Raw genomic sequence first — 26,610 nt, 5'->3', positions numbered from 1 at the left:
TTTTTTATGCTTTTATTTCTTAAATTTATTTGTACTTTCACACCCTTCCATATTCAGATTACATTTTTTTATTTATCTTAGCCTTGAAATTGTAGTTTGGTTTCAATTGTTATGGACAAAAGTTTATGTTTTCAAAATGTCATTCTTAGACAAATATTACCAAAAGCTGAATTTTAAATTTGCTGTTATACTCTCAGAAAAAATGGCTCTTTGTTTTGTCTCTATAGAGGATTTTAGTTGTTTATGGAACTGTCTATCATAGGTGTGAAGTGGAAAAGCTGCCAGACAAAGAATCATTTTGCCTGACAAAGAGCCCATGAGCCCATGAGGTAGGGTTCTTCAATGGAATTAGTTCCTTTTGGAACCATTTATTTTTTACATTGCACAGATTGTGCATCTATTTATTTTTGAAACTATATATGCTTCTCTTCAGGGAGTGTTTCTTCTTTTGATCAACCAAACATTGAAAATGAACACAATTTTGGTATTTGTACTTCATTTTTGTATTCTTTATTAACTGGGGACATTAATGTGAATTTTGTCAGCCTCTCAAATGTGCACTCATGTTTATCCATGTGACTGGTACTCTGGTCCTGCAATTTACTCTCAGTACTATTACAGTGCAACAACCTGCTATGAGCCACGCCCCATGTCATCCTGCTAATCTCCATTTCCCCACAGGCCTCATGGACCTAACAGTTTACACATCAGGTGACACACCACTTTGAGGTGGAGAGGTGGGATTCTCCAGTCTCTGGCACTGCTGTGAAGGCAAGGGCATATTATTCCAACAGACGCAAAGGAAAAAGAAAACAGTGAAGTGTCGAGAAACGCATCTCAGCTTAGACGGGCCTGCCTGCAATAGCAGACTGCGACAGTATCACTGACCATCAAGGAATTAGTAGACAAGGGACATGACAGGTATCATTAACAGTTACTGTTACAAACGGTGCTCAGCTAACACTTGTGAACAGAACAAATAGTCACAAGGATGGGAGACTCTGAAAATAAAAAGCTGTGCAAATAGCCTCTGTCAGTCTCAAAAATGTTTTGGATCTGAACAGAGCTGCCATGCTGAGAGAGACTGGAAACCCAGTCTCTATGTTGGAAAGAAACAAATAACGCACAGCACCTCACTTTAAGTGGAGTCAGTCTATCACAGAGAAGAGAGAGAGGACTACGGGTTGGTGATCAGAAAAGGACTGATCACCAACCTGTGGTCCTACAGGACTAAGCACTCGTAGTCATAGCTACAGCAAATGCTGCAATGAGGATGTAGGGATCACAAAACCAAATTCAGCCTGCAGGTATTGTATTTTAATTTGATACAGTTTGAAGTAATACCCTCTGAAGAAATGTATTTGTAAACACATTTTAGTCATCCCTCATTCATTTTTTCAATTTTCAATTTTGTTCAAATGGTAGTTATTGACATTCAACAAGATTAATCTTATTCTTCACACGCTGAAGTAATTCTAGGCCGATCTAAAGCGCTGAGTGTTCAATCAACATGGATGGAGTTCATTCTGTCCCTCTGCAATTCAATGCAATTTAGCTTGCATGTACAATAATACAGTATGTATATACAGATATAGATATGCATACTCTCCTGCACACACTCACACATGCATACACACGCACATACCAGCATACACAGGCACGTACACACACACACGCACACACCAACCCATCCATTCACACCTTAGTTATCAATCTCTTATTTGTGTTCCATTTCTGTGTTTCTCATACATACATAATGTATTGTACACCACCTAGAAGCCCACACAGGCAGCTGGTAATGGGCACGGCATTACATACACCACCCTATCGAATATCATTCCTAATGAACATCAAAGCTGCCCCTGAGTCAACTCTGTGGATGCAGCGCCTTCGCAATTACAGTTAGTCCATCAAGTTGCACTTTAATTATTCATGTTGCGCCCCCTTCTCCTTCCTATTATAGGTCGGTCCTTTGCGCTGTAGATGCATATATTAATACCTACATTTCCCTTCCCCACCACACCAGACCTCAGTGCTAATTACAGAATATTACAGTGAATTATTAGTGGTTACCCCCAACTAAGCACCAGGAGAAGACTTGTGAAGGTCAAGACGATGACATGGGTCAGCAAGACTAACGTGAATAATTTAGAAATTCCATTTAGCACCGCAGGGGCTGTCATTGAATCCTTCTTTCAAGGTCCTCTTCGGGTTCCCATAAGCAAAACAAACAAAAACAAAAAAACAACACTGCCACACTGCTCTCATTCTCAAGGAGAATTTTGGAAGTCTTATTTCGGTTCTGAGACAATTGTGCACTTCCTGTGAGCTCCTTACTGATACTTCAAAGTAAATTGGTGTGTTTCCTGACACGGGAGACGCAGTTTGTTTTCCTCACACTTCCTGGTGTCTGCGTGGGGTGTCCCGATCTCCGAGCACCACCAAACAGAATGACGAAGATGAAACTGTGAAAGAGCAGGTGTTTAAATGCCAGGGGCAGAAGGTTTAATTGGTACTGCCGAATTTAGCATCGTCGTGGTGAAAAAAGCAGATGGTTAGGTACACCGTACCTCCACTATTTCAGGAAGCCAAACGGGGTGAGAACTTGAAAATACCAAAGTATGCTATGGAGGTGGCACAGCATGCTCCTGTAGTCCGTTTAATGAGATCAACTTTGACTGGGGATCTGAGAAGGAACTGTGGCAATTACATGCAATGTTCAAAATACGCTGCATCAATCATTTAGGAAACATTCTTTCGTATTTGATCATTTTTGAGCACTTTCAGGGGGCTACCATTACTAACAATTGAAAGACATCTGAAGTTCTTTGGCTCAGCAGAACATCTCTTAAGGCCTAAAAACAAATAATAAATAAACTACTTGAAATTTTGGATATTTTTTGGCTACTGTAGGCAGTGACTTTATCTCCCTTAAACATTGCAACATTTTAGAAAGATTAGTAGTTAATGTAAAACATCACAGCTGTTAAAAGCATAAGAACATGTGTTCAAGTTAAATTCGTTTGGATTTGGTCTAATTTGTAGCATGAATGAATGAATTAATGTTTATTACATGTTTACTATTGAATCCCACCAAAATAGAAAAAAAATATCATACAGTATCAGGATGAAAAAAAGGTTAACTGTTTTTTAAGAGATGTCAAACACTGAATGGGGTCAAATTGAGCCCAAACATAATCGGAGGATTAATTGGAAAAGGCCCACATTTTTGCATACAACTGTAGTATATTCGTCTATAGGAAGTTTACAAATATTTGCAAATGTGCTTTATGGTTCTAGGTCGGCATAAGTTAAACTACATTAATGCTTCATTAACATAGCGCTTACACTTGCTAGTATGGAAATGTTATTTGCCAGGGCTGCCACTGTTGCTTGCATAACTCTGGTGGATGCACTTATTTTCTCTTTCATTGTAAGTCACTTGGGTTAGGCACATCAGCCAAATTAAGGTTGCATAAGGCAAATGGAAGTGCTGTCCTGAAACAATGGCATGTAAGTAATGAAGCGTGCCAACAACGCTCCTGGCCCCAATGTCCATTTCACAGAAGCAAATTAGGTTAACCCCTTAAGTCTCACCTTTTCGCACGCATTCCGTTTTAATAGTGCAATTTTCAATCACTATGGTAAAAGGATATACTGTTTAAAAAGTCCTAAGTATGACCTATTTTAAGATGCCATTGCTTTAGTGACAACAGTTCCTTATTTTGTAACATGTGGGTGGCAAAACAAGGATGGGGGGACCTCGTCTTCTCTGCATTTTGCAAATCCATATATGTGTCTTTAAGACAGGTGAAAGACACATAGCATCCAGAATACCTGTCAAAGTATAATCGATGATGATATCAGGTGATAACCTGATAACAGTAATTTAGGAGCAAAGTGAAGCATGTAGAGTAATAGTAAATCACGAAGAACACACAGGTGGAATCTGCACAACTTGGATGACCAAAATGACAGAGGAAAGCCCTCTACATCTAGGATAGTTGCAGCATTGATTGAATTAGAGGTTTTTGGTGTATCAGGTTCTCTGTTGATGCATCTATTGAAAAGGCAGTAATGGACAGGAAAGCACATCACTGTAAACACAGGCATTGATCCCGTAATATAATATCTACAGACACAACACACTTCAGAGTCACTCCTCCCAGCACTTAGAGTATATGACTGGATGATACAGATGCCAAGTACTGTATGCAGAGGTACAAAATATAGGCTATGTAGTAAAATAAAGCATCAAGTATAATTAATAAATTATGCCACTTCCATCTGCAATCATTAATAATCCCATCCCCACCAACTTGTGATTCATAGGATGGTTCTTCTATATCACTGACTGTATATACAGTGAAAGTATTCAGACCCAATCCCTTTTTGCACACTTTATTGTGTTGTAGATTGAATTTTAAATTTTGCGCATCAATCTACATTCGATAACCCATAATAAGAAAGTAAAAACAAGTTTTTAGATATTTTTGAAAATTTATAAAAAATCAAAAACTGAAATCTGTCATTGATATAAGTATTCAGACCCTTAATTCAGTACTTTGTAGAAGCCCCTTTGGTAGCAATTACAGCTTTGAGTCTTCTTGGGTAAGTCTGCAACAAGTCACAACAAGCCAGGTTGGGTAACAAGCTTTGCACACCTGGATTTTGGCTGCTTATCCCATTCTTTCTGGCAGATCCTCTCAAGCTCCGTCAGATTTGATGGGAAGCGTCTATGAACCGCCATCTTCAGATGTCTCCACCAATGTTCTATGGGGTTTCAGTCTGGGCTTTGGTTTGGCCACTCAAGGACAGGCAGGGACCTGTCCCGAAGCCACTCCAGCATTGTTTTGGCTGTATGCTTGGGGTCATTGTTGTGCTGAAAGGTGAACTGTCACCCGAGTCTGAGGTTTCGTACACAAGGACCTCTCTGCTTTTGGCTGCATTCATTCTTCCCTCAATTCTGACCAGTCTCCCTGTCCCTGCCACTGAGAAGCACTCCTATAGCATGATGCTGCTACCACAATGCTTCACTGTAGGGATGGTATTAGCCAGGTGATAAGCAGTGCCTGGTGTTGGCCAGATATAGTGCTTGGAGTTCTGCCCAAAGAGTTAAATTTTTATCTCATCAGACCAGAGAATCTCCTCATGCTCCCAGAGTAATTTAAATGCTGTTCAAGCAGGCAGTCATATGCCTTTTACTCAAGAGTGGTTTCCTTCTGTCCAGCCACTCTACCATAAAGGCCTGATTGATGGAATGCTGCTGAGATGGCCATCCTTCCGGCAGGTTCTACCATCTCTGCAGAGGACTTCCGAATCTCTGTAAGATTCCGATCACCTCCCGGAGCAAGGCCCTTCTTGTCCGGTTATTCTGTTTGGCCGGACTCTAGGAAGAGTCCTGCTGGTTCCAAACTTCTTCCATTACACAATTATTGAGGCCACTCAAAGCTTTAAAAAAGGTTTTATACCATGATCTATGTCTCACCATAATTCTACAGAGAGTTCCTTGGACTTCATGACTTGATTTTTGTCTTGACATGCAGTGAGAATAGTATACACATGTGTGTGCCTTTCTAAACTACGTCCAATCAATTCAAGTTTTTCCCGCTACTGTTCGAGGGTTTTTCTCCCCTAAGGGAGTCATTTACCGCATATGCTATTATTACCTCATATTAGCTTAGGGCTAGAGTATGTTTAATTTTCTTCTTGTGTTACTCTGTAAAGCGTCTTTATGACAGTCTTCTGTGAAAAGCACAATACAAAAATAAATTGAATTGAAGTGAACTGAGATGTGCCAGCTGCTGACATCAATGTCTCCTCAGTTGAAGAGTGCGAATTTAGTTCAAGAATATTTTCAAGGATTTGTTTTTATGCTTTCCCCCATTTTTCTTCCCAATTTGGAATGCGCAGTCACATTTTAATCAGTGCACACTGGCACAAACCTCAGGAGAAATGTGTGATGATGTCAGACTTGCACCGACAAGCGTTGGAGGAAAGCCACATGCATGGACAGGCGGACCTGTGGGTGCTCGATCAATAAGTAGGGGTAGCTGATGCGCAATGTGATAATGTTATCCCAGCTGACTCAAATATTTCCGACTGGGTGATGATACAGTAAATTCTGTATTTATTCTGCATTGACCTGCAGGGCTGGTCACTTGTGTGGTCTGAATTCAGGGAAATGCATTCAGTAAAACAGTGCCTTAACAAGACGAGCCACCTAGCAACCCTTATCCAGGTTTTTATAGCCTAGTCATGGTAGCTGTCTAAGGCATGAAGCACCATTTTGCAAGGCTTATATTTCAGAGGACACAAAACTGTACATATACAATAGGATTCATCATTCAATTATTATTAGTCAGGAACGAGGAGAGCTCCTCACAAGGAAAGATTGATGAACGTCAATATCTATGATTCACTGATGTCAGTGATAGCTTGGAGAAGATGGCATCCTTCCTCATGCCTGGGAACAGATCATCTCCACACTGTCATGCTGGTGATCTACTCAACCCACCCCATGGAGACCTCTCCTCCACACAGTGACTCATCAATAATAATAATAATAATAATAATAATAATAATAATACATTTTATTTGTGAAGCACTTTTCCCAAACTCAAAGCATCATATTCAACCTCGCAAAGCCAGAGGCACAGGGAGACCCATCTCAGGCCCGATTCACACTCACAAATGATATCTATCAGGAGAGGTGCAGAGCCAGAATGTTTCAGTGTGTTTCCTTTCAATGAACAACCATTCAAAAGCCTGGATGAAATTTCAGGAGGGGTATTTGATTTCTTATGCACACAAACATTCAGGTGAACTGAGACCTATGGAACCTCACAGATTTTACTGGATCTGGAATTTCTTCAAATCCAAATTAAAACCAACTTCCACAACCATAACAGTCATGTTAAAAAAACACTCCATGGCTGCTAGACACAGGATTACTGAAATAGAGCCAAAACCAGTTCATCATTTTTACTGTACATGTCAGCAGCAGTGTCATGTAGCCTGGATCAGGCCTGAGTTCAGATACTAGTATTTGTTTTGTATCAAAATCATTTTCAGCATCGCCTGGTGTTTTGGAACAATTCAAATTTACCCAACAGTCTAAACCCCCTCCGTTCAGGCTTAAATGTACCAGGCAAGATCAAAAGGGCGCAAGTATTTGAATCCAAACAAACCCTGTTTTAAAATCCAGCTATGACCATCTTGAAATGACCAGCTACCAGCTGTTTCAAAACCTAGCTTGAGCTTCCCTGGCTGCCTTCCCTATCGCCCCATTAATGGAGAGATGACTCTCAAAATGGATTCTCGGACAGGTGAACATTGCCTCTCTACTCCACTCTACCGCAAACGCTCAGGATAGGAAACCTGAACCTGCACACCATCACTGTTCCACTCTCAGTTTTGAATGGTCAGCCTATAATCTATTCCTTATTCTATGAGCCTATCGTGTACTGGAGAGGCCACAAAGCACACGGTAGCTTTAAGGCTTTCACACACTGTGCAAGTACAGGTGAGATCAGCTCACACAAAGAGCATGACCATCTGAGATTTTGGAAGAGACTTGAATTGAAAGTGCCCAGGAATTTAGCAGATTGAAAGAGCTCAAAAGTAGTTTGTTGTTGTTCCATCTGCTGCTAAGTGTGGAGGTCATGTGACACTGAGTGCGGCTTTACGATTGGCTCCCTGACCCCTGTGGGGTAGGTGGGGAGAGGTTTCTGAAGAAGTCAGATCCTGTTGATCAAGGGATAGATTCTCTCCTCAGAGCCTTTCTGCTTTCTCCCTCTCTCTCATGGTAGTGGCTCTGGATCAGTTTAACAGGGGTGCTAACTGCCTGTGGAGCAGTAGACAATCAAAAAAGACTTATCTTTGACACGCTGATAATTCATGATTTGTTTGGCTGTTACTGCCAACAAGTACAAAAGCGATTCTTGCTGAAGGCATATTTTAATGTTATAACAGTCACCCTAATCATGAAATGGTTCAGTTTAGAATACATCAACAGTAATGTTTTTAATACGACACAGCACCAAGCTAGAAATTCAAGGAATATTTCTACAAGCCTGTCTGTTTCTGACATGAAAAAGTAATCCATTGTCAGGGAAGTGAATTTAAGGTGAAATTTGGTTAAAATCCAAATCCAGCAATTTTAATGAACACCCTTGTTCAATGTTCGCCACAGTGAATACCAAACATAAACGTATCAAATATTAAAACCCTTCATTTATCCAAAATGTGAAATAAATGTATTTGATTTAATGCATTAATTATTATCAAAGATATCAATTATAAATTAAAACGCTGAATTGTTTGATAGGCAGAGCATCCTGTTGGATCAACCTTTACCAAAAGTTACTCTGGCTTCCACTTTATTCTGGTATAGTTTGAGAGGTGCCAGCATGAAGTTTGCTAGGCCACCACCATTGAGACACACACACACGGACACACAGACACACACCCTCTCTCTCTCTCTCTCTCTCTCTCTCTCTCTCTCTCACCCCAATTTACTCACCATCTTTTTACTCCTTTTCTTATTTGCCAGCCTTTTGAAGTCCCCCATGGCTAAATGGTGAATGTGGAATTAGTAGTCCCCTAACAGCACACCCCTATTTTCACTCTTCCTGCTTTGAAATTTTAAAGATTTTTTCCTGGTGAATCCATGGACAGTGAAGATTTCCTTTGAAACATGGAAATCAGCACTGAAGTAGCAGTGTAGGGGGTTGAATAATAACCTGGAATTGTAACCAAGGGTCTGTATGATTGCAGATAGTATAAGAGAAAGATTTCATACAATATAGTCACAGTTACTTATCTGATTTTGTTTTGAAATCTTGTCGATATGCATATTCTAACTATGTTATTTTAGCCCGCTGAGATGATCTTTTCTCTTCGGGCCATTTTCTTATTTCTGAAAAAATCCTTCATTTGTATTGTATACAATGGGCAACTAACATTACATTACCCCAACACAGGTACCGTGAGCCTTCAAAGCTCATTATCTGCATAACAGCCTGTGTGGAACAAGAAAAGAAGGGCTCAGGGCAATGTGTAGCTCACTACAGAGACAGGTATGCAGAAGATCTAAACCCTATAGAGAAAAGCAGAAAAGAGAAGGGAGTTACATAGCCACGCCACCAGGCCTTGCATTCTGGCAGGCAGTATCAAGGGAAATCTCTGAGGAGGTCAGAGAGAGGAGTCTAAAGTGACTGTGCTCACACCAAATACAGATTTTAAAATTCTCTGTGGGAGAGTGATTGAGCTCAAACAAAACAGATTATTTTTTAATGGAAGGGAAGCTATTTTGAGGTTCAATGGAAATTAAATGGCTTGCATAAACCAAATTGTGGGTCAAGTCTAAAGATCATGGTGGTACCATTTTTCATTTTCAATGAGATATTAATAAACCTTTTTTTACAATTAAAGATAACCTTCCACCAGCAGTAAAGAGGATATTTCATACTTCTCTTACTATTAGTGCTGGCAAACACCAAAGCACTTCTCAAAAGAGCATCTGAGGTAGATAGATATGTCAATAACTGACAAATAATCTTAGCAATGCCACCCCTCAGCTGTCTATTGACCAACTGAAGTTGAACTGTTCAAGACAAGTCCTAAGGTGTAGCTTAGATCTTTACTCTGAAACGGCTGGCGTGAAAACCAAAATGGAGGATGGCAAACAATCACATGACACTAATGTGGGCAAAAATAAGCATCATGATCTGTCTGTCTTTATGGGATCAGTACGGAGATCCTATGGAGACATTCCTTAGGAAAGAAATGCATGTAGATGTCAATCTGCAGTTGTCAGAACTGTCCAAAGCAAATTATGCAGCTTACATTATTTTGCATACAAGCCATTTACAAGACTGAATATCTACTGAAGCCATTCAGGTTAAGTTCTTTCCTCAAGGTTAGAATGGTTGTGCCTCACCAGGGAATCAAACCTGAAACTTCACAATTACAAGGGCAGTTCCTAATCGCTGACCTTCTGGTATAGGGAGTGGCTAAGGACTTGGACCTGGAAGATTGGTTGGTGGTAGCCACAATAAGATCTGCAAAAGTGTTGGGCCCTTGAGGCCTTGAGCAAGGCTCTATTGCTCTGAGGAGATTGCCCTCTCCCCCCCCCCCACTTAGTCTAATCAACTGCAAGTTGTGTTGGATAAAACCGTTAACTAAATAAGTGTAATGTAATTATGCTCCACTGCCGCCTACACAGATGTTGTTTCTTGAACTTGGACTTGGGCATCTTTATTCCATGCCCTGGTATTCCAGCTGAAAGGCTCACTGCCTCTTGTGGACTCTTAAGCAGGATAGTAACAGGCAGAATCTGCTGTGATGTCTCCGTTTGAAAGGAATTTAATCCATTCTAGATTTGGTGCTGTCAGGCAGCGGGGGAAGGCTGTCAATCAAGGCTGCAGGGCGGATAACAGTCAGGAGAACTCAGACAACCCTGCAAGGGGCTGACTGCTCTCCATTGCTCTGTAAACAACCGCAGTGGCTTCATCTACTGAGACATCCTGGTAAAAGCAAACATTTTCACAAGCATATATATTGTGTGGGCGACCTGGCTCAGGCAGTAAGAGCAGTCGTCTGGCAGTTGGAGGGTTGCCGGTTCGATCCCCCGCCCGGGCTGTGTCGAAGTGTCCCTGAGCAAGACACCTAATGCTCCTGACGAGCTGGTCGGTGCCTTGCATGGCAGCCAATTGCCATTGGTGTGTGAGTGTGTATGAATGGGCGATTGAGAAGCATCAATTGTACAGAGCTTTGGATAAAGGTGCTATATAATTGGCAACCATTTACCATATACGGCTGTCTTCCAAAAGCAACTTATCGTTTAGCCTGATTCCTTAATTTGGACGATTTCAATGTATGTGGGAAAACTACTACTACTACTACTACTGACTACTGCTTGTTAGATTATCGAAAACTTGCGGCTTGCATATTTTTTTTAGATCTGTGCTGATACCTTGATAGGAAGCAGGCTGATGTTAGCATTAGGGCAGATCAATTCTTTTGAGGAATTCAGCAAATGCAATTTTGTCATTAATTAGTACTATTATGTCAGCCCTTGTTCACACAGACTGTAGCTATACAGTAGCATCCCTTGGCAGCATATATAATATTTGTATCTACATATCGGTTTCTGTCTGCACTGTAATAATCATTTTATAACTTTCATGTTATTCCTAAATGCAAGACAAAAAGAAAACAAAAACAAACATTATTTCAGTATTAATCAAAATATTTGTATATTTGTTGTTATTATTATTCAATCATCATTGGGAGGATTGCTGGAATAACAGAGTCAGAATGTCATCATTAATCTTGAATTTCAGAAATCTAAAATATGTATGACAAAGCAATGCAACTGTGAAAACTGGCCCCATGGGTCAATCCCCTCCCCGGCCGAAACAGTCATGTAATCGATTTGCGTCATTGCTGCTCCCCTGTATCATGTATGTTTCTGTCTCTTGCATTTCCCTGCCTAAACTACAACATTTATCTTTTTCTTGTTTTTCTACATTGACCCACTTGGGGATAATTGCACTATAAGAAGGATACAAGCAGTTTGTCACTGTAAAACCACTTGTACCACAGACAGTGTAGTGTTCTCCTAGCTTTGCCGTTTTTTAATGGATCTTAGATTTTCTTTGATTTCATACTGTAAAACCAATGCTACACACTTCATAACAGTATCAATCCTCAATTAGCTAGTGTGGCCATACATTGGATTTCATAAAAAGAGCACATGAGGGGGGAGGGGGCATTGTGAACATAATAATAGGCTTTTAATAATTTGTTTGTTATGCAGTCTATGGAATGAGTGAAACCTTTTTAGAAATGAAATTGCGCCTGGACAGATATTTTAGTTTAAAAAAATAGATGACTGAGAAAAAGAGGACATCTGTTCAGCCTCAATGATCTAACTGAAAAACAGGCATTTTACTTTTTAGCTCATTATTCAGCAATGAAAATCCCATCAATACGTTGCAAAAACATTCCAATTAACTTGTACAATTTGTCCATTTGAATGATGTTTTAAACTATATTTGTCAGTCACTACTAAGCATTTAGCTGCATTTTGTCAGCTGTATATTGGCTGTTGAACCATCAACTGTGAACCAAGAACTATTAAAATTGAAGCTCGAACTGTCTATATTTGAAAATACAAAGTTGAGAGAAAAACATAGGTATGAAGACTCCTACCCACAACGGCTAACTAAGGGAGCTTCTCTGAAGCATGCAACCCATTGCAACCTGCTGTGCATCTGTAACACCAGCACATTATATTTTTGCAAGCAAAATATAGTATTTTACACATCATAAGACCCACAATATCATTTAGTTTCCATATGTCCTTTCAGGGTCTCCAAACGTTATTTTCAAGCTTGTGTTAAGAAAAAGGGTGATACTTAATGACTGGGACTGGTCCCATGACTGGGACACGCATGGTCGGTGGTTCGATCCCCAGTGTAGCCACAATAAGACCCGCACAGCCGTTGGGCCCAGGAGCTCATAATCCTGCATTGCTCCAGGGGAGGATTGTCTCCTTAGTCTAATCAACTGCTCTGAATAAGAGTATCTGCGTAATGCATTAATGCAATGCAAAAAAAGATATATTGTGTAAACCTTTTTTTTTTTTTTTTTTTACTATTTGTTTTTACAAATGTGCAAAAACTTAACACGGTTACACACATGGCAGCAATAATGAGCACCTTTTTACAAATGACACCACATGATAAAGATTCTAAATGAAACACCCAGTGTGAGATTAAAGGTCCACTGGCACAATATTTTCCTACAGCTTCTGTTCATTCACACAGCTGGAAATCGTTCAACTCATGTGGCTCTCCACCATCATATAAACAGCATGTTATCAGCAGTGATTCCTCATTACTAGAGTTCTATTTGAACACAGATGACAGTGCAGCACTGTGCAAAAAGCCTACATAACAAAATCATGTAAACCAATCAAAAGGGGGAATAGTTCAGTTTCATATTGCCAACATGTGGGATTTGTTTCAAATAGGAAAACATGTTTGGTTTATTTCCCTGACAACATTATGCCTTGTGATTCACATTGGTCACACCTCTAAACAGAGTTCCTCTCTTATGTTCCAAACAGAGTAGACACAGCTTGGTTTGAGATAAGTCAGTGCGTTTGTTTTCAAAACAGGATAGATTTTCAGCACGTAAGGGGTGTCAAACTCAATTCCAGGAAAGCTAGCTTTTTTTTGCAGTTTCCATTTAATCATCAGCCAAGTTTTGGCCTTCTGAAAAAGGTGTGTGGACTTTTCAGTGACTCAAGTACTTAAATTAAGCACTTAATTGCTGAAACACCTACAGACACTATGCTGTCCAAGACTGCAATCTGTTCTGCCTGATGTAACATGCCACTACACCTACAGCTTGTTTCTGTCAACCAAAAGCCTGAGTTCTCTTTCTAGGTAAAATGTTTACTACATCAAGGTTAAGCAAGAATTTATCCCTCTCACCAAATCAAAAATAAACAGATCGTATACCCAAATGCTTGATTGCATATTTGCTCACAACAGAGCCATAGTTATAAATCCTCTTTTCTGCATTCTGTCGTTATGTATGATAATGGACGAATGATGCTTTCAGGAACATGGAAGGCTAAAGAGAAGGAAACGATGGCACTATCAGTAATCCACATCCACAACTGCTGGCAGACAGTTAGAGAATATAAATAATTAATATACACATAACAGATATATCCCATTTAGTGCTACCACACATCACTGATTTTTATAATACTCTATTCTCAGTGAGAAAGATAGCATTAATACATAGAAAACTGGTGAATATTTGTAATGCAACACAAAGATGTGAGTGGGAAAACCTAGAGCTATCTGACAGCACCTATTCAGACAAATTGGGGTTTGGCTTCAGGGTTTGGTAGCAAGCGCTCACTATGAGGTGAGAAAACCTAAAAACAGAATTTGGAGAAATGAACATCACCCAAATGTGCCCGCTTTAAAGAGACTCACTTTTCCCTGAAGCCAGTAGATATGAGCAAGAAAAGGGGAAATTCTAGAAAGAGTTCATATTTGCTTAAAGGTTTTTATTTTTTTATATTTTTTTGACCTTTTTGGCACTATACCAGATTGTGGAGGAGGTGCTGTGATCTACGTAAATGTGTGTCATCAGGCTCAGGGTTCCACAATGCTAGAAACAGGAATAAAAAATCACTGTCTGACTAAACGCTCTGATAAAGAAATCTGTCTCATTTTTACATCATCCTAAAATATGTTCATATTCATGATTTATTGTTACCATTTAAGCACCAGTAAAAGAGTTAAAGCTTTAGCAACATAACGTTAATAAAAAGGGCTGGCAAGCAGTCATTCATCTAGAAACCTTAAAGAACCACTTATTGCAGACAAAGCAGTAAAGCAGTAAGAAATAGTCCCATGGGTCAATACTCTCCCTAAGTGACCCAGTCATGTGACCTCCTTCAGCACAGATAGATCCTTATATCGCTCCTGCACATCCCAGTCTAACCTCTAACATTTGTATTTTTTTAATAGTTTTCCTAGCATTGACCTGCTTTGGCTAATCAAAATCTGTGTAACTGTTATGCTATGATCGAAACTATAACAACATGTTTCCCCCCTCCAGCAGTTCAATGAACCTACAGTTTTTTGTTAGTTTTACTCTTGGCAAGCTATTTCTTCAAGTACAGAAAAAAAAACATGTTTATACAATTAGTGACTAAACAAAGATGATACTGTATATTGCTGATTTTGTAAAGTAATACTTCTTGGATCAACTAGGCACTGTTCTGTAATAAGGTCATTCCTCTTGTTATAGGAAGATAGCATACGCTGTCAAACACTGTCAAATAAGAAGAGTGATTGTTAGCATACCTGCCATTTGCCTTGTGCTTGAAGTTTTTGTTTCAATCAAACCTATTGGCCCAGAGTGAAACTATAGCTGTCATTTACGTGCTTTGAGTGTCTAGAAAAGTGCTATTTAAATGTAATGATCTATCTATCTATCTATCTATCTATCTATCTATCTATCTATCTATCTATCTATCTATCTATCTATCTATCTATCTATCTATCTATCTATCTATCTATCTATCTATCTATCTATCTATCTATCTATCTATCTATCTATCTATCTATCTATCGTATTGGTCAGAAGAGAAATCACAGAGGTTTTATGGGCAAAGACTGAAACTGCAGCTGTGTTCTCGACCTGGAGTAAAATAGTAGCCATCTTCCTGGCTCAGAGTTCAACCGTGGCAGTCCCATTGGCTGGAAGTAAAACTGAGATTTTCCTATTGACTGACAATTCAACTGTTGTCTTCCTATTGGCCAAAAGTGAAATTACAACCTGATTGGTCTAGAGTGAAACTGTAGCTGTCATACTGAGTGAAACTGCGGCTCTTATTGGACACAAGTGCAAAAAAAAACAAAAAAACAAGTGCCAATCGTACTGTTTGTTGCAGATCCTTACAGCTGTTGGGCCCTTGAGGAAGGCCTTAGTCTCATGAACTGTAAGTCAATTTGGATAAGAGCATCAGCGAAAATAACAAATTATTATTAAATCATTATTTACCCTGAGTGTGATTGGAGGATTCCCCTCTTTCTCTGTCATCAAGCCCTCTCACTGCGAAGTGACACAGAGCAATATGATTTGCTCTGGCTAGCACCCAGTACCATCCCCGTGTGACTCCCAAACATGTTGCACATATCTGGCCATCTGGCACTTCCCCCACCCACCACCTTGCCTGGCTCCAGGGCTGCACACCACAGGCACACGGCTATTAATATTCACCACCCTCCCCAACTGAGCGTGCTCAGCTCCACCTGCTTACATCACTATGGAGCTCTCCTCAGCTACCTCTTCTGTTCTCTGCCTTCATACCATGTGTGTATATTGACTATTACATGATTGTCACACTAGGTTATATTATGCGGCACATAAAAAACCTATATCTGCTCACTTTTTTCACACAGTAGGGTGTGCAGAGGAGAGCTACTAAAGATATGTTTAAATCCTAAGTCACTTCTGCTGAGACTCACGCACACACGTAACCAGTGAGACCAACCGAGATTCGAAACAGCTCATTTGTAGCCTAGGTTAGGAGGTTCCATCCTGGCACGTGGATCACAGGTCATGATTTGACAGTGAAAAATGTATGACATTAATGACTTCAAAAATGGGCCGAAATTACAATTTTGAAAGCACAGCCATTGTTGGCTGTGATTTCAACACTCATATTTTTAATGATCTTCACGAAGAAACACTGAAAAATTGCCAAAGGTAAATAAAGAACTTATGAAGAAATTAGTTTAGTTTTAATGTGCTATGATGTGCCAGCCCAACTCAAAGCCAAACAATTTGCAACATGTTCCTGTTTTTTAGTGGAAATTGGAAATTGGATATGAGTTATTATCTCAAAAGGTGTACAGTATAGTATACAAGACACCCAATTTTAAATAACATATACGACAGATGCCAAAATCAGACTTTAATCAAATAGGACACATTTATTTTCAGACAATTTCTTCTGGATGAAAAATGTTGAAGGAATTCATAATTTGCCAGAGCATCGGTATAGAATGTAGTATTTGTATCATTTTAACATTTGAATTTAACACTGGAAAGCAGTCCTTGCTGCCAGAAAGCTGCTTCAATGACACACGTTTCTAATGTTCCAAGCATGCACCCGCCACGCCCTGGCCACACAAACACAATTACCGCCACTTAAAAGCACAGCGTTTCAAGGCTAACGCTAATTTATCGGGCGCACACAGCCTCAGAGGCTATATAATCGATACTGCGGGAACACTTTCTCCTGAAACCTGATAAACATTCCATAAAGGCCTTCCAGGGATTTAGGCAGAGGTTTCTTTCAACAAAGCAATGCACCTACAGCATAAAAACATTTCCGCTACCAAGGTCCCTGACTGCTGATCAGCCACGGACTCTGACAGGCTGTCAACGCACGGTTTCATTCCTAGCTGCGAACGTGCCTTATCGGCGCTTCCTTGCAGAAACGGTGTGAGTCGCGGCGCACGCGGCATCCGCGCGCAGACCCTCTCCCAGCTCTGAAAGCCACCCGCGATCAGAGGACGTTTAATATTTATGATGCCGCTCCCCAAGTGTCTCCATCTACGCAGGTAATGCCTTTTTAACTCCATTACCGGCGTTCGCCCAAACCCCTGTGCGATTGCTCCTCGTCTGACATGGCTGCACGGACGCCTATAATGCCTGGCTGCCCATAACTAGATTCAGCCTTATTTTTTTCTCTCCTCAGCCTCCGGAGGAAATGCGCTCAGGCCAGGTCTCAAACTGAGCTGCGGTGTACAGTCGAACATTCCAGTTCCAGATGTTACTTTAAGAATTCTAAGGGTAGCAATAAAATGTTTAATAAGTGAATTCATATTTGTGATGTTTATAGTCTGCATTTTGCATATATTGGGCTTCATCTATCTATATTTTTGTGTGTCAAACTAACAAATTCCAACAAATTTATAGACACACAGACACAGCTTTTCATATCCACATGCGTATGTTAATAAATACCAAGTAATCATACATCTAAAGAGCGTTCACGAAATGACCATATAAGGTACCATATAAGGTACCATATAAAAATACCATATAAGCTTGGAATGTCGCCTATTTAAAGCTCCGCTAACTGCAGATTATGTGTACATATTACTTACAGACAGCTTAATGTATTTTATTAACTGTATCTGTATCTATGTTACTGAGCTAAACCCATCACAATTAGTTTACTAGTTCTACAACCTGCTGCCTTCCAGGCTTCACTGAGGGAAGGAAAGTCCCTTACGCTGAAAGAACGCATTGGCCAAATCATAGTAGAGATGTTGCTGTCTGGAATCCCACTGGAGGGTGGCAGCAATAACCTATATGTTTTACCTGTCATTGCACAGAGCAGCTGTCACAAGCCTCAAACAAACTTGTTATGTGGCCAAAAAAAGAAAACTCATTATCAAATGAAGCGCATCAGCCACATGGCATGCCACTTCTATGCCATGATGTTTGCAGGAATAAACTTGAACTTGAACTCTCCATCATCGTTCATTATGTATTATATTCAAAAATAGACAAAGAAAAGCTGATTGTCCTGGTGGAGAAACAAAGAGATGTGCCAAACTAATGTGGCAAACCAACATCTAAACATAGGCTACATACAATATGTATGCACCACATAGGACTGGAATGAAAAGAAACAGTAGGTGGTGTAAGCAGTGGAATGTCAGGGTCGGGAAAGACTAAAGTCTGTGAAGATATTACTGTTGTCGTTCTGTCTCGAGTTCCACGTACGATGGAACAGACAAAAAAAACATGATTTGACATTAAGCAGCTGAACATGATCTGGAATTGGACTGGAACAGCTTGTGGATCTTATGACTTCTGACTCCAGTGTGTTGCACAAACACTGAAGGAGGTGTCTGGGCAGTCAGAACCATTTTTATACGGTCTATGGCCAGGACCGACTCGTGAGCCTCACCAAAGAAATCGGTTCAGCTTTGAAGATGCACTCTTTCCGAAGTATGCTACACCATGCGCCAAATCTTCAAATAAAGCAATAACTGTAAATGTAATGTAAAGAGAGGTCAGCCATAGAAGCGAAGGTCTAAGCTATGACTTGTTAACCTATTCATAACAAATTTTGTTTACGTGTTTTATGGAATTTATATTTAATTTCACTTAAGCATTAATTCATCAGGATTACCAGAATGAATCACCCATTTCCATTTTTAATCCTGTTGCATTTTCATATCATATGAATAATTATAATATTCAATTGGTTTATTAAAATAAAATAAAATATGAATGAATGGAATAATAAAAGCACAAAACAAGATTTACTGTTTGTAAGTTTGAAGGATTTATGGTCAATTTTTTCTTCAAACTGTCAGTCCTCAGTAGTCTTCAGAACATTCTAGCAGTTTTCAGTAATCTGTAACAACCCTGGTGCCCTTCCAGTCGGATCTGTTCAATAAGTCTCCTCCGGCTATTACACCGTGACTTGCTACCTCACAGAAACAAAAGCAATGTTATTTTGTTTTGTTCACAAGAACAAAAACATGAAGCCAAGCGTAGCTAAAACTATGATAAGGGGCTTCTTTACGGTTCAAACAGGGGTTGCCTCTGTTCAAACAGCGCAGTTTTTCGAAACAGCTGTGAGGGGAATATGGAGGATCAGACAGGGGTTCTCCAGTGGCTGGGAGCAGCTGTCATCCAGTACTAACGAGCTCTTTAATCTCACCATGTGCGTGAGTCTGGTACAGCTGACCAACCTGGAAGTCACCACCACCAACTGCTCTTTGCACCTCCCAGCACACTAAAGACCCATCCACATCAAGAACTATAGCTAAGCTATTAAGACAACTATAAAAATAATGATGTGAGCATCCACACTGCTAAATGCTAACTATAAAAACAATGATGTGAGCATCCACACTGCTGAATGCTAACTATAAAAACAATGATGTGAGCATCCACCCTGCTGATAACTTGTCAGAATTTCTTGGGAATGTATTTATTTCAATAAAAGAAACAAATGTTTGAGGCCTCTTCCGTTTTGAAAGAAATCATTGTTTTAATGTAATGGCTTTGCTCAGCTCAAAGGTACCTAAAGGGCAAGCAATGTTAATAAAAAATAATATTCTAAAATCTAATTTTATTAAACAATACAACATTTCTCAGAGAAAAATGTGGAAATAGAAAATGGCGATATGATCATTGATAACACTATAAACTCTCAGGACAGATCACAAAGCCTTAATTATCCAAACAATACAATTTTTCTCATCATATTCATGTTGATAACAATAGCATCCCAGAGCACTGCACAGTGGCTATTGTCCAGTAGATAGCTGAAAAGAGCAAATGAGAAAAAAGACAAAAAAAAGACAAAAAATAATAATAATCTAGAGCCATGAAAATGAAAGGACGAGTACTGAAATGGGAGAGGGCAATAATTACCATTACAACCACAGCAGACTTCAAAGGTTTTGAGTGACTCAGAAGTCTTTATTATCAGTCCATCTCTGCAATAAGGTTGTGGGGGCGATCCCAGAGCAACCACAGAATACACAATACAATGCATGCAGCTCATTCTCACTGCATCTAATACTCAGCTCTAACGCACACATGCACACACTAGTGTGTGATATTGCGACAGGGGTGTTCAGAGAGGCCAGTATTTGTATTTGGATGAACCAGAAATGGGTGTGTTTTGAACCGGAAGTGGTGCCGATCCGAAAGGAGGGGTGGGACTTGCCAGACAATCCAGTTTTTGTTTTTTTGTCATTGACCCCCCCCCCATTGTGGGATATTAAAGCATTTAAGTAATTGTTCTACAATCACCCAATATAATAATGAAGTATAACAACAGAATACAATAATGTTATACAAAAGTACAGTAGATGGCTAACAATTGAGCTAACAATTACTTTCCTGTTGAGCGAAATTGTTTGCCAGGGAGCCGTACTTTATGGCTCCCTGGCAAATGAGCTCTTGACACCTACAAAAGGAGAAAATATCCTAGCAGGTAATGCAACTGCAAATGTAGTTGCTAATGTTAGACACAATTCAAAATAATTGGATTATTCATGTAGCAAAACAATTAGCTAAATAGCACAAGCTAGCTAACTACAAGATGGTTAATAATACAATGATAACAAGTCAATGGCCACGCTAGTCAATGGAATATTGCATTTTTTGAACACAGGATATTTCCAAATCTGGGTTTTACATGCATTCACTTGCATATTTGTGCCATAATAAACCCATAATCATAACACAACAAATGTCAACCCTGCCCCTGCACAGGCAGAAAATAATCAGCGTCACAAATGCAACTTCAAAATGGCAACAATGAATAACCTGTTGTCATACAAGACAGCACCTTTAGTGGTCACATCATAATAACACTGCTATAGTGGGCATGACAAATGTAGCATTTTAAGAACTGTTGTAAAGTAATCTTGTAAGCTTGTAAAACTGTTTTTTTCTCCATGGCAGAGGAACTTTCTGTTCTGTACAAAGTTCAGATTTGGGAACATCCCTACAGCGTATCAATATCCGTTCAAAATCTGACCTCTGTCCTCAGACTTAGCATCAGGTTGCTTTGGACAACATCCACATACACATAGAAAGTGACTCATGGAGGGAGCCTTACCTTCCTGTAGACGATCAAGTTGGGAGAGTCCTCCTCAGGGTCAGCAGTTCCCACGCCGGCCTGCTCCCTGGATCCCTGGGCCATGCCTGTTTCCTCCAGGGCTGGAGACACACAGGGAGGATTACTCAAATCATCTCATGGCAACCAATGGCAGGTCAGGTCTACGAGTGCGTAAACGAAATGCCAGGTTTCTTCATACTGTCTGGAATGTTCTGAGCCCTGCTGTAAAATTCAGCTATGCCAGCTTGACCAGCTTGGTCTAGATGGATATAAGCTAGTCAACCAGCATGGCCAAGCTGGTCATGAAGCTGGTCTAGATGGGTATAAGCTGATTAACTAGCTACCAGATTTTTCAAAATAGTACTTCAGCTGGTCAAACCTTGTTAAGCTGGGAGCTGGTCTGAACTGGTCAACCAGCTTTCAGCTGTTTCAAAACCCTCTCACACAACCCTGAACTCAGATGCCAATGACGAGCCCTTTTATTGGCCAACAGCATCATTCAAGAGCCATAGCACAAACATTAAATAATTTTTCAATAATGTCATCAATAACCAATGAAAAAGAGAACCATTCTTATTACAATCAAAAAGGGCTAGATATAGTTCCCACAAAACCAACACTACCAACTCACCAGAGACTCCTCAGTCAACACCGTCTAGTCTTACATGTTGCATGTCGCTACACACAAATCAGAATGTGCAAGCGTAAAATCTCACCAGGACCACCACGAAGCAATTAAAACATGCATAATAAGGGATGGTCTCTCACTGTTTGGGAGTTTCAGATTAATTTCATGGTTCAGATCAATTGTCTGAAGAATTGACCCCTGCCAAAACATTAACAATCAATGCCTTGGCCATGAAGTATGCTTTATTAAGGCAGGTGGACAGGGAAATCATTCTGGGTATAAAGGCATCAACAAGGCAAATAATATAGTAATCATCCTAACATCATAATGATGTTACAGTTCAGATTTGTAATTCTCAAGCTAGTGACTCGGTGTTTCCTGGCTATTTCTGAATTGTCCTGATTCACAATCATTACATTTTATCTGAGGACTATTGCACAATTATTTCAATACACTCTCATACTTCAATGTTTTTTATTTGGTAATCTCATTTCTTCTGGAAAATCACAGGTACCAAAATTATTGACACTCCAATAAAATAAAACAAAGTAAAATTGGCAATACAATTTTACTTTAATTTAGTTCACTAAAGGAACTATATAGTGTCATTTCATCACTTCAAATGGAATAAATAAAAATGAGGTAACAAGCATGCAAAATTCCGTTTTCATCCATCAGCATGGGAAAAGCCAGAGAATTGTTAATTCAAGGAAGATGGTGAGGGACCATAAGTAACCCAAGGATCACAGTTAAAAGAGATGGGTTGTGTCTTGGAGTCACCAAGTCTAGAAAAAGCCCCAGCAAACTCTTTGGAAGGGGGGCAGAAAGATAGCCCTTACTGAGAACAATAAACAAAATCAAGCATTTTGAGTTTGCAACAAACCTCATTGGAATTATGATTAGAAGAGAGTGGTATTGTCAGATGAGACCAAAATTGAAGGTTTTGGCCATACACATCATCAAATATGGCAGTGGGTCATTGATGTTTTGGAGATGTTTTGCTGCTAGTGGTCCAGGGGCACAATTTAAGATCAAAGGCACACTGAATTCAACAATTCAAGTACCAGGAAATCCTGCCAGAAAACCTGAGCTGAGTCTTGGTCATGAAATCCCATGAAAAACATGTGGTCTGAACTGAAGAGGAAGGTATCCGAAGGATATCAATGATTCTGAAAAGTTCTGCATGGAGGAATGGTCAACAATCCCTCCAAACATATAGGAAAATACTGATGGCTGTCATCTTTGCAGGGGTGTTTGCACAAAGTATTAAACCAGGGGTGCCAATAATTGTGGAAATTATTTATTTATTTATTTTATTTGAAAAAGATTGTCTCCTGCTTAGTCTAATCAACTGTACATCGCTCTGGATAAGAGCGTCTGCCAAATGCCAATAATGTAATGTAATGTAAACGTAAGACTATGGTTGATTCCATTGAATCATTAATAAACTGCACTACTTTATGCATGTTGTAAAATAAAGCTTCTGTCGATAACTGTATTTTGCTTTAGTTTACAGCATATTTTGCGCATATATATCAAGGGTGCCAACAGTTCTGGAGCCCACTGTATATTATGCCCTACAAGTCAAAATAATGACATTATATAGTGGTACAATATTATATGATATGATAGAGGATATCCATTATGCATACACTTTCTTTCATTGTCACATAATCCATAATCTATGTCCATAATCATCCTTTTGAAAATTGCCAGCATAGCCCTGCTAACAGATTCATCTCTAAGAGAGAAGAGGGTTACTCTTCCATGCAATATTTTTCTTTAATAGCTTGGCATATATTAAGTGGTGTGTCACTTGAAGAAGCTCCCTCATTTTCACCTCTATTTTCATCCTACTTTCATCCAGAAATACCCAAACAAGAAAAGCAAGTCTTTTCAAGGAGAGAATATTTAATGCACTTGTGAAGAGGAACATAGTTCAAGACCACTACTGAGTTACAAAAATAAAAATAAATTGCATTCACCTGCTGTGATGCATTCAGTGATGTGAAAGTACACAATCTTTCAATTATTTGGTTTCACATACAACATAACAGACACTCAACTAGTCTTCACCAGGTCCTAAATCTAACTTAATGTAACAAATAACAGATAACAGATTTTGCTTAGTCATTATTTATTCAGTAGCTTGGAGAACCCTCTTTAGCAGCAATAACCTGAAGTAATTGTTTTCTGAATCTGTATTATCAGTATATTGCATCATGTCAGAGAAACTCTTGCCCACTTTTCCTTAGAAATTGCTTCAGCTCATTGATGTTTGAGGGCATTTTGTTTATGCACAGTTCTCTTAAAGTCCCACTACAACACCTCAATGGGCTTGAGGGCCATTCCAAAACTCTGATTCGCAGAATTCTATACTAGTTTTTCCAGAATTCTTTTATTTGTTATTATGCAATAAATGTTCCCTTCCTAAGATACAAAGGTCAAGGTATGATCTAATGTAAAATACTTAACATAAAATAACCAGTTTGTAAAGATGTAGAATAATTCAATAGCTTAGAACACAATAGCATAAGGATTGTATCGGTATGCTTTTTCATATACAGTACTTCCTGTACTCAAGTAACTTCCTGTTGCACTTAATGTTTCTTGTTCTTCAGCTGCAGGTTTGAAATCGGAAACCCACGAGTCTCCAATGATAATTTTGGTTGATGGATGTAGACTTCCCATAACGACCTAAATGGGGGTTGTCAATGCAAATGACAGGATAAGTAGACAGCAATGTCCTGAAGCAGACTACTTCAGAGCAATAACAGAGGCTAGCGCTATGAGCACCAATATAGTCCTGTCTCCCCATTATGACAAGGATTTATCTTCAAAAAATAAAATAAATGGAGATATTAAATATACCATGGATGAAACACAGAAAAGAGTAGATATTAATTTATCCCAATCAAGAATATGGCATAAGACAAATTCATTTCATGAGTGTGAATTCATTGCCCCCTCTGCTGGAGCAGTTTCAAAATATCATAATTTAAACTTATCTGATGCACAGTTTTACTGTTTGGCAAATCACCCGGCCATGTCTAAGGAAATTGTGTTTGGATATGAACACATAAAAAAAGTATATTTATTTATAATTTAATAACCTTTATTTATACAGGGTAGGTTGACTGAGCACATTTGCTCTTTTACAGCAACACCCTGTTAATGCCCACCCAGGTGGCCTAACTTGCATGTCTCGGGATCTGTTTGCTGACACTGTACATCGACATACTAAACTGTTCAACAAGTTCCATTCCTCCCAAATGAAAGTGTCTCACGGTCCATAAACTGAAATAATGTGTAATACAGTTAATCTACCAGGGAGTAGAACCAGACAGAGCTTTGTGTAAGAAGCCGACTAAGCAATCAATTACACATTTGCGTTTCATAATGCTATGACTGCGACCTCTCCAAGAATGAGAATACTCAGCAAAACATGTTTGACTTATTATGCAAACCCCCCAACCAAAGCTTCTGAACAATCTAGAGTTAAATAAAAAAACAGAGGGTTTCAGCACAGCAGGCTGGACTGGATAAGGGGTTTGCCACTGACAGATGCTGGTGAAGTTTAAGGGTCTCTGGGCCACTCAAACAGGAGGGTTTGTCAGTGGGGCGGGCCATACCGTTGGCTGGATGTCCATTTTAGACCATCCTCTGCTGCGCCTAACAATGTCTGCATCCCAGTGCAATCACAGAACATCTTCACAGATGAGCACAGGAACATGGGTTCACAATTCACCCATGTACCGTTAAAACCTGCATTATGGGTTTACCAGAGGTCTCTGAGTTCACCCCACGTGCCCTTATCAAGTCTCCCCAACAACTATGAGAGCATCACCGCAACTCCTCCACTGCCTTCTCCAAGCACTAACACAGAGATAAACCTGACAGGGCAGGAACACGCACCTCTGAGCTGCGCTGCGTGGTGTTCTCCACCTTTGAGCAGCAACGTGCTGGCATTCAGGAGAACAGCAGCAGTTGATTCAAGTGATTCACTGGACCATGCAGGTATCAAAACAGAGAGTCACGCTCTGCAAAGCTTTGAGGTCCGGCTCTTCATCAGTTACCGTAAAAACCTAATTTAAACCAACACCCTGTTATCTCTTCTCCATACAATCTCTTCACAGCAACCTAGTGGCAGCATTACTTCTTGGTGTCCCAAAGACCATTTAAGCTAACAGATGAGAAACCCCATCTCTTCAAAGCCCTCTTTGGCAACATGCAACAGCAGAAAGCTTAATATTAGAACGTAATATTACTCCCCTGTACCCAGCCCACATTTGCAATTCTGCTTTTTCTTAAAAACATCCCACAACTGCTTATCGATTCGTTCATTACCTTAGCGACAAAATAACAGCTGGTCCAGTCTTCTTTATTTGACGTCCCCTAGCAACAAGCAAAAGACAGGTTCATCTCATTACTCGCTGGAGGAAAGGATGTGGCAGAAAGAGAGATCGCAGCACTCTGTGGAAGAGAGAGAGCGAGAGGGAGAGAGAGAGAGAGAGAGAGAGAGAGAGGAGAAAGAGAGGCTCCGGGCTGCAGTAACTCTCCGTCATATGTGCCTCAGCAGCCCAGCGTGGGTGATGGGAGCTCTGGAGTGGTCAGGTACAGTGGGAAGACCCTTGTTTGTGTGTGAGAAAGAGCAAGAGAGAGAGAAAGAGAGAGAGAGAGGGGGGTTGAGGTAGATCTTACTGTGCAATGTGCGTGTAGCTGGAGTCTTATAAATGGGACATCAAAGTATATACAGAACATGCAAATGGGG

General features: G+C 39.8%; 1 protein-coding gene across 2 annotated transcripts in view; it reads right to left on the bottom strand.

Moving 5' to 3' along the window:
- The window catches only part of LOC133129660 (regulator of G-protein signaling 6-like), a 63,782-nt gene extending 37,509 nt beyond the window's left edge, over positions 1–26,273 (bottom strand). For both annotated transcript variants that reach the window (XR_009708836.1, XM_061243893.1), the window contains exons 1-2: positions 26,187–26,273; positions 21,212–21,312 (exon numbers count right to left, since the gene is read on the bottom strand). Coding sequence is in view for 1 of the 2 variants with exons in the window: in XM_061243893.1 (XP_061099877.1) it covers positions 21,212–21,295 (84 nt within the window). In the remaining variant the exon portion in view is untranslated. The remainder of the gene's footprint in view (positions 1–21,211; positions 21,313–26,186) is intronic.
- Positions 26,274–26,610: the final 337 nt, after the last annotated feature.

The sequence above is a fragment of the Conger conger genome, chromosome 5, assembly GCF_963514075.1.
Source record: "Conger conger chromosome 5, fConCon1.1, whole genome shotgun sequence".
NCBI lineage: Eukaryota > Metazoa > Chordata > Actinopteri > Anguilliformes > Congridae > Conger > Conger conger.
The sequence above is the reverse complement of the archived record's forward strand: the minus strand, read 5'-3'. Positions and strand labels throughout refer to the sequence as shown.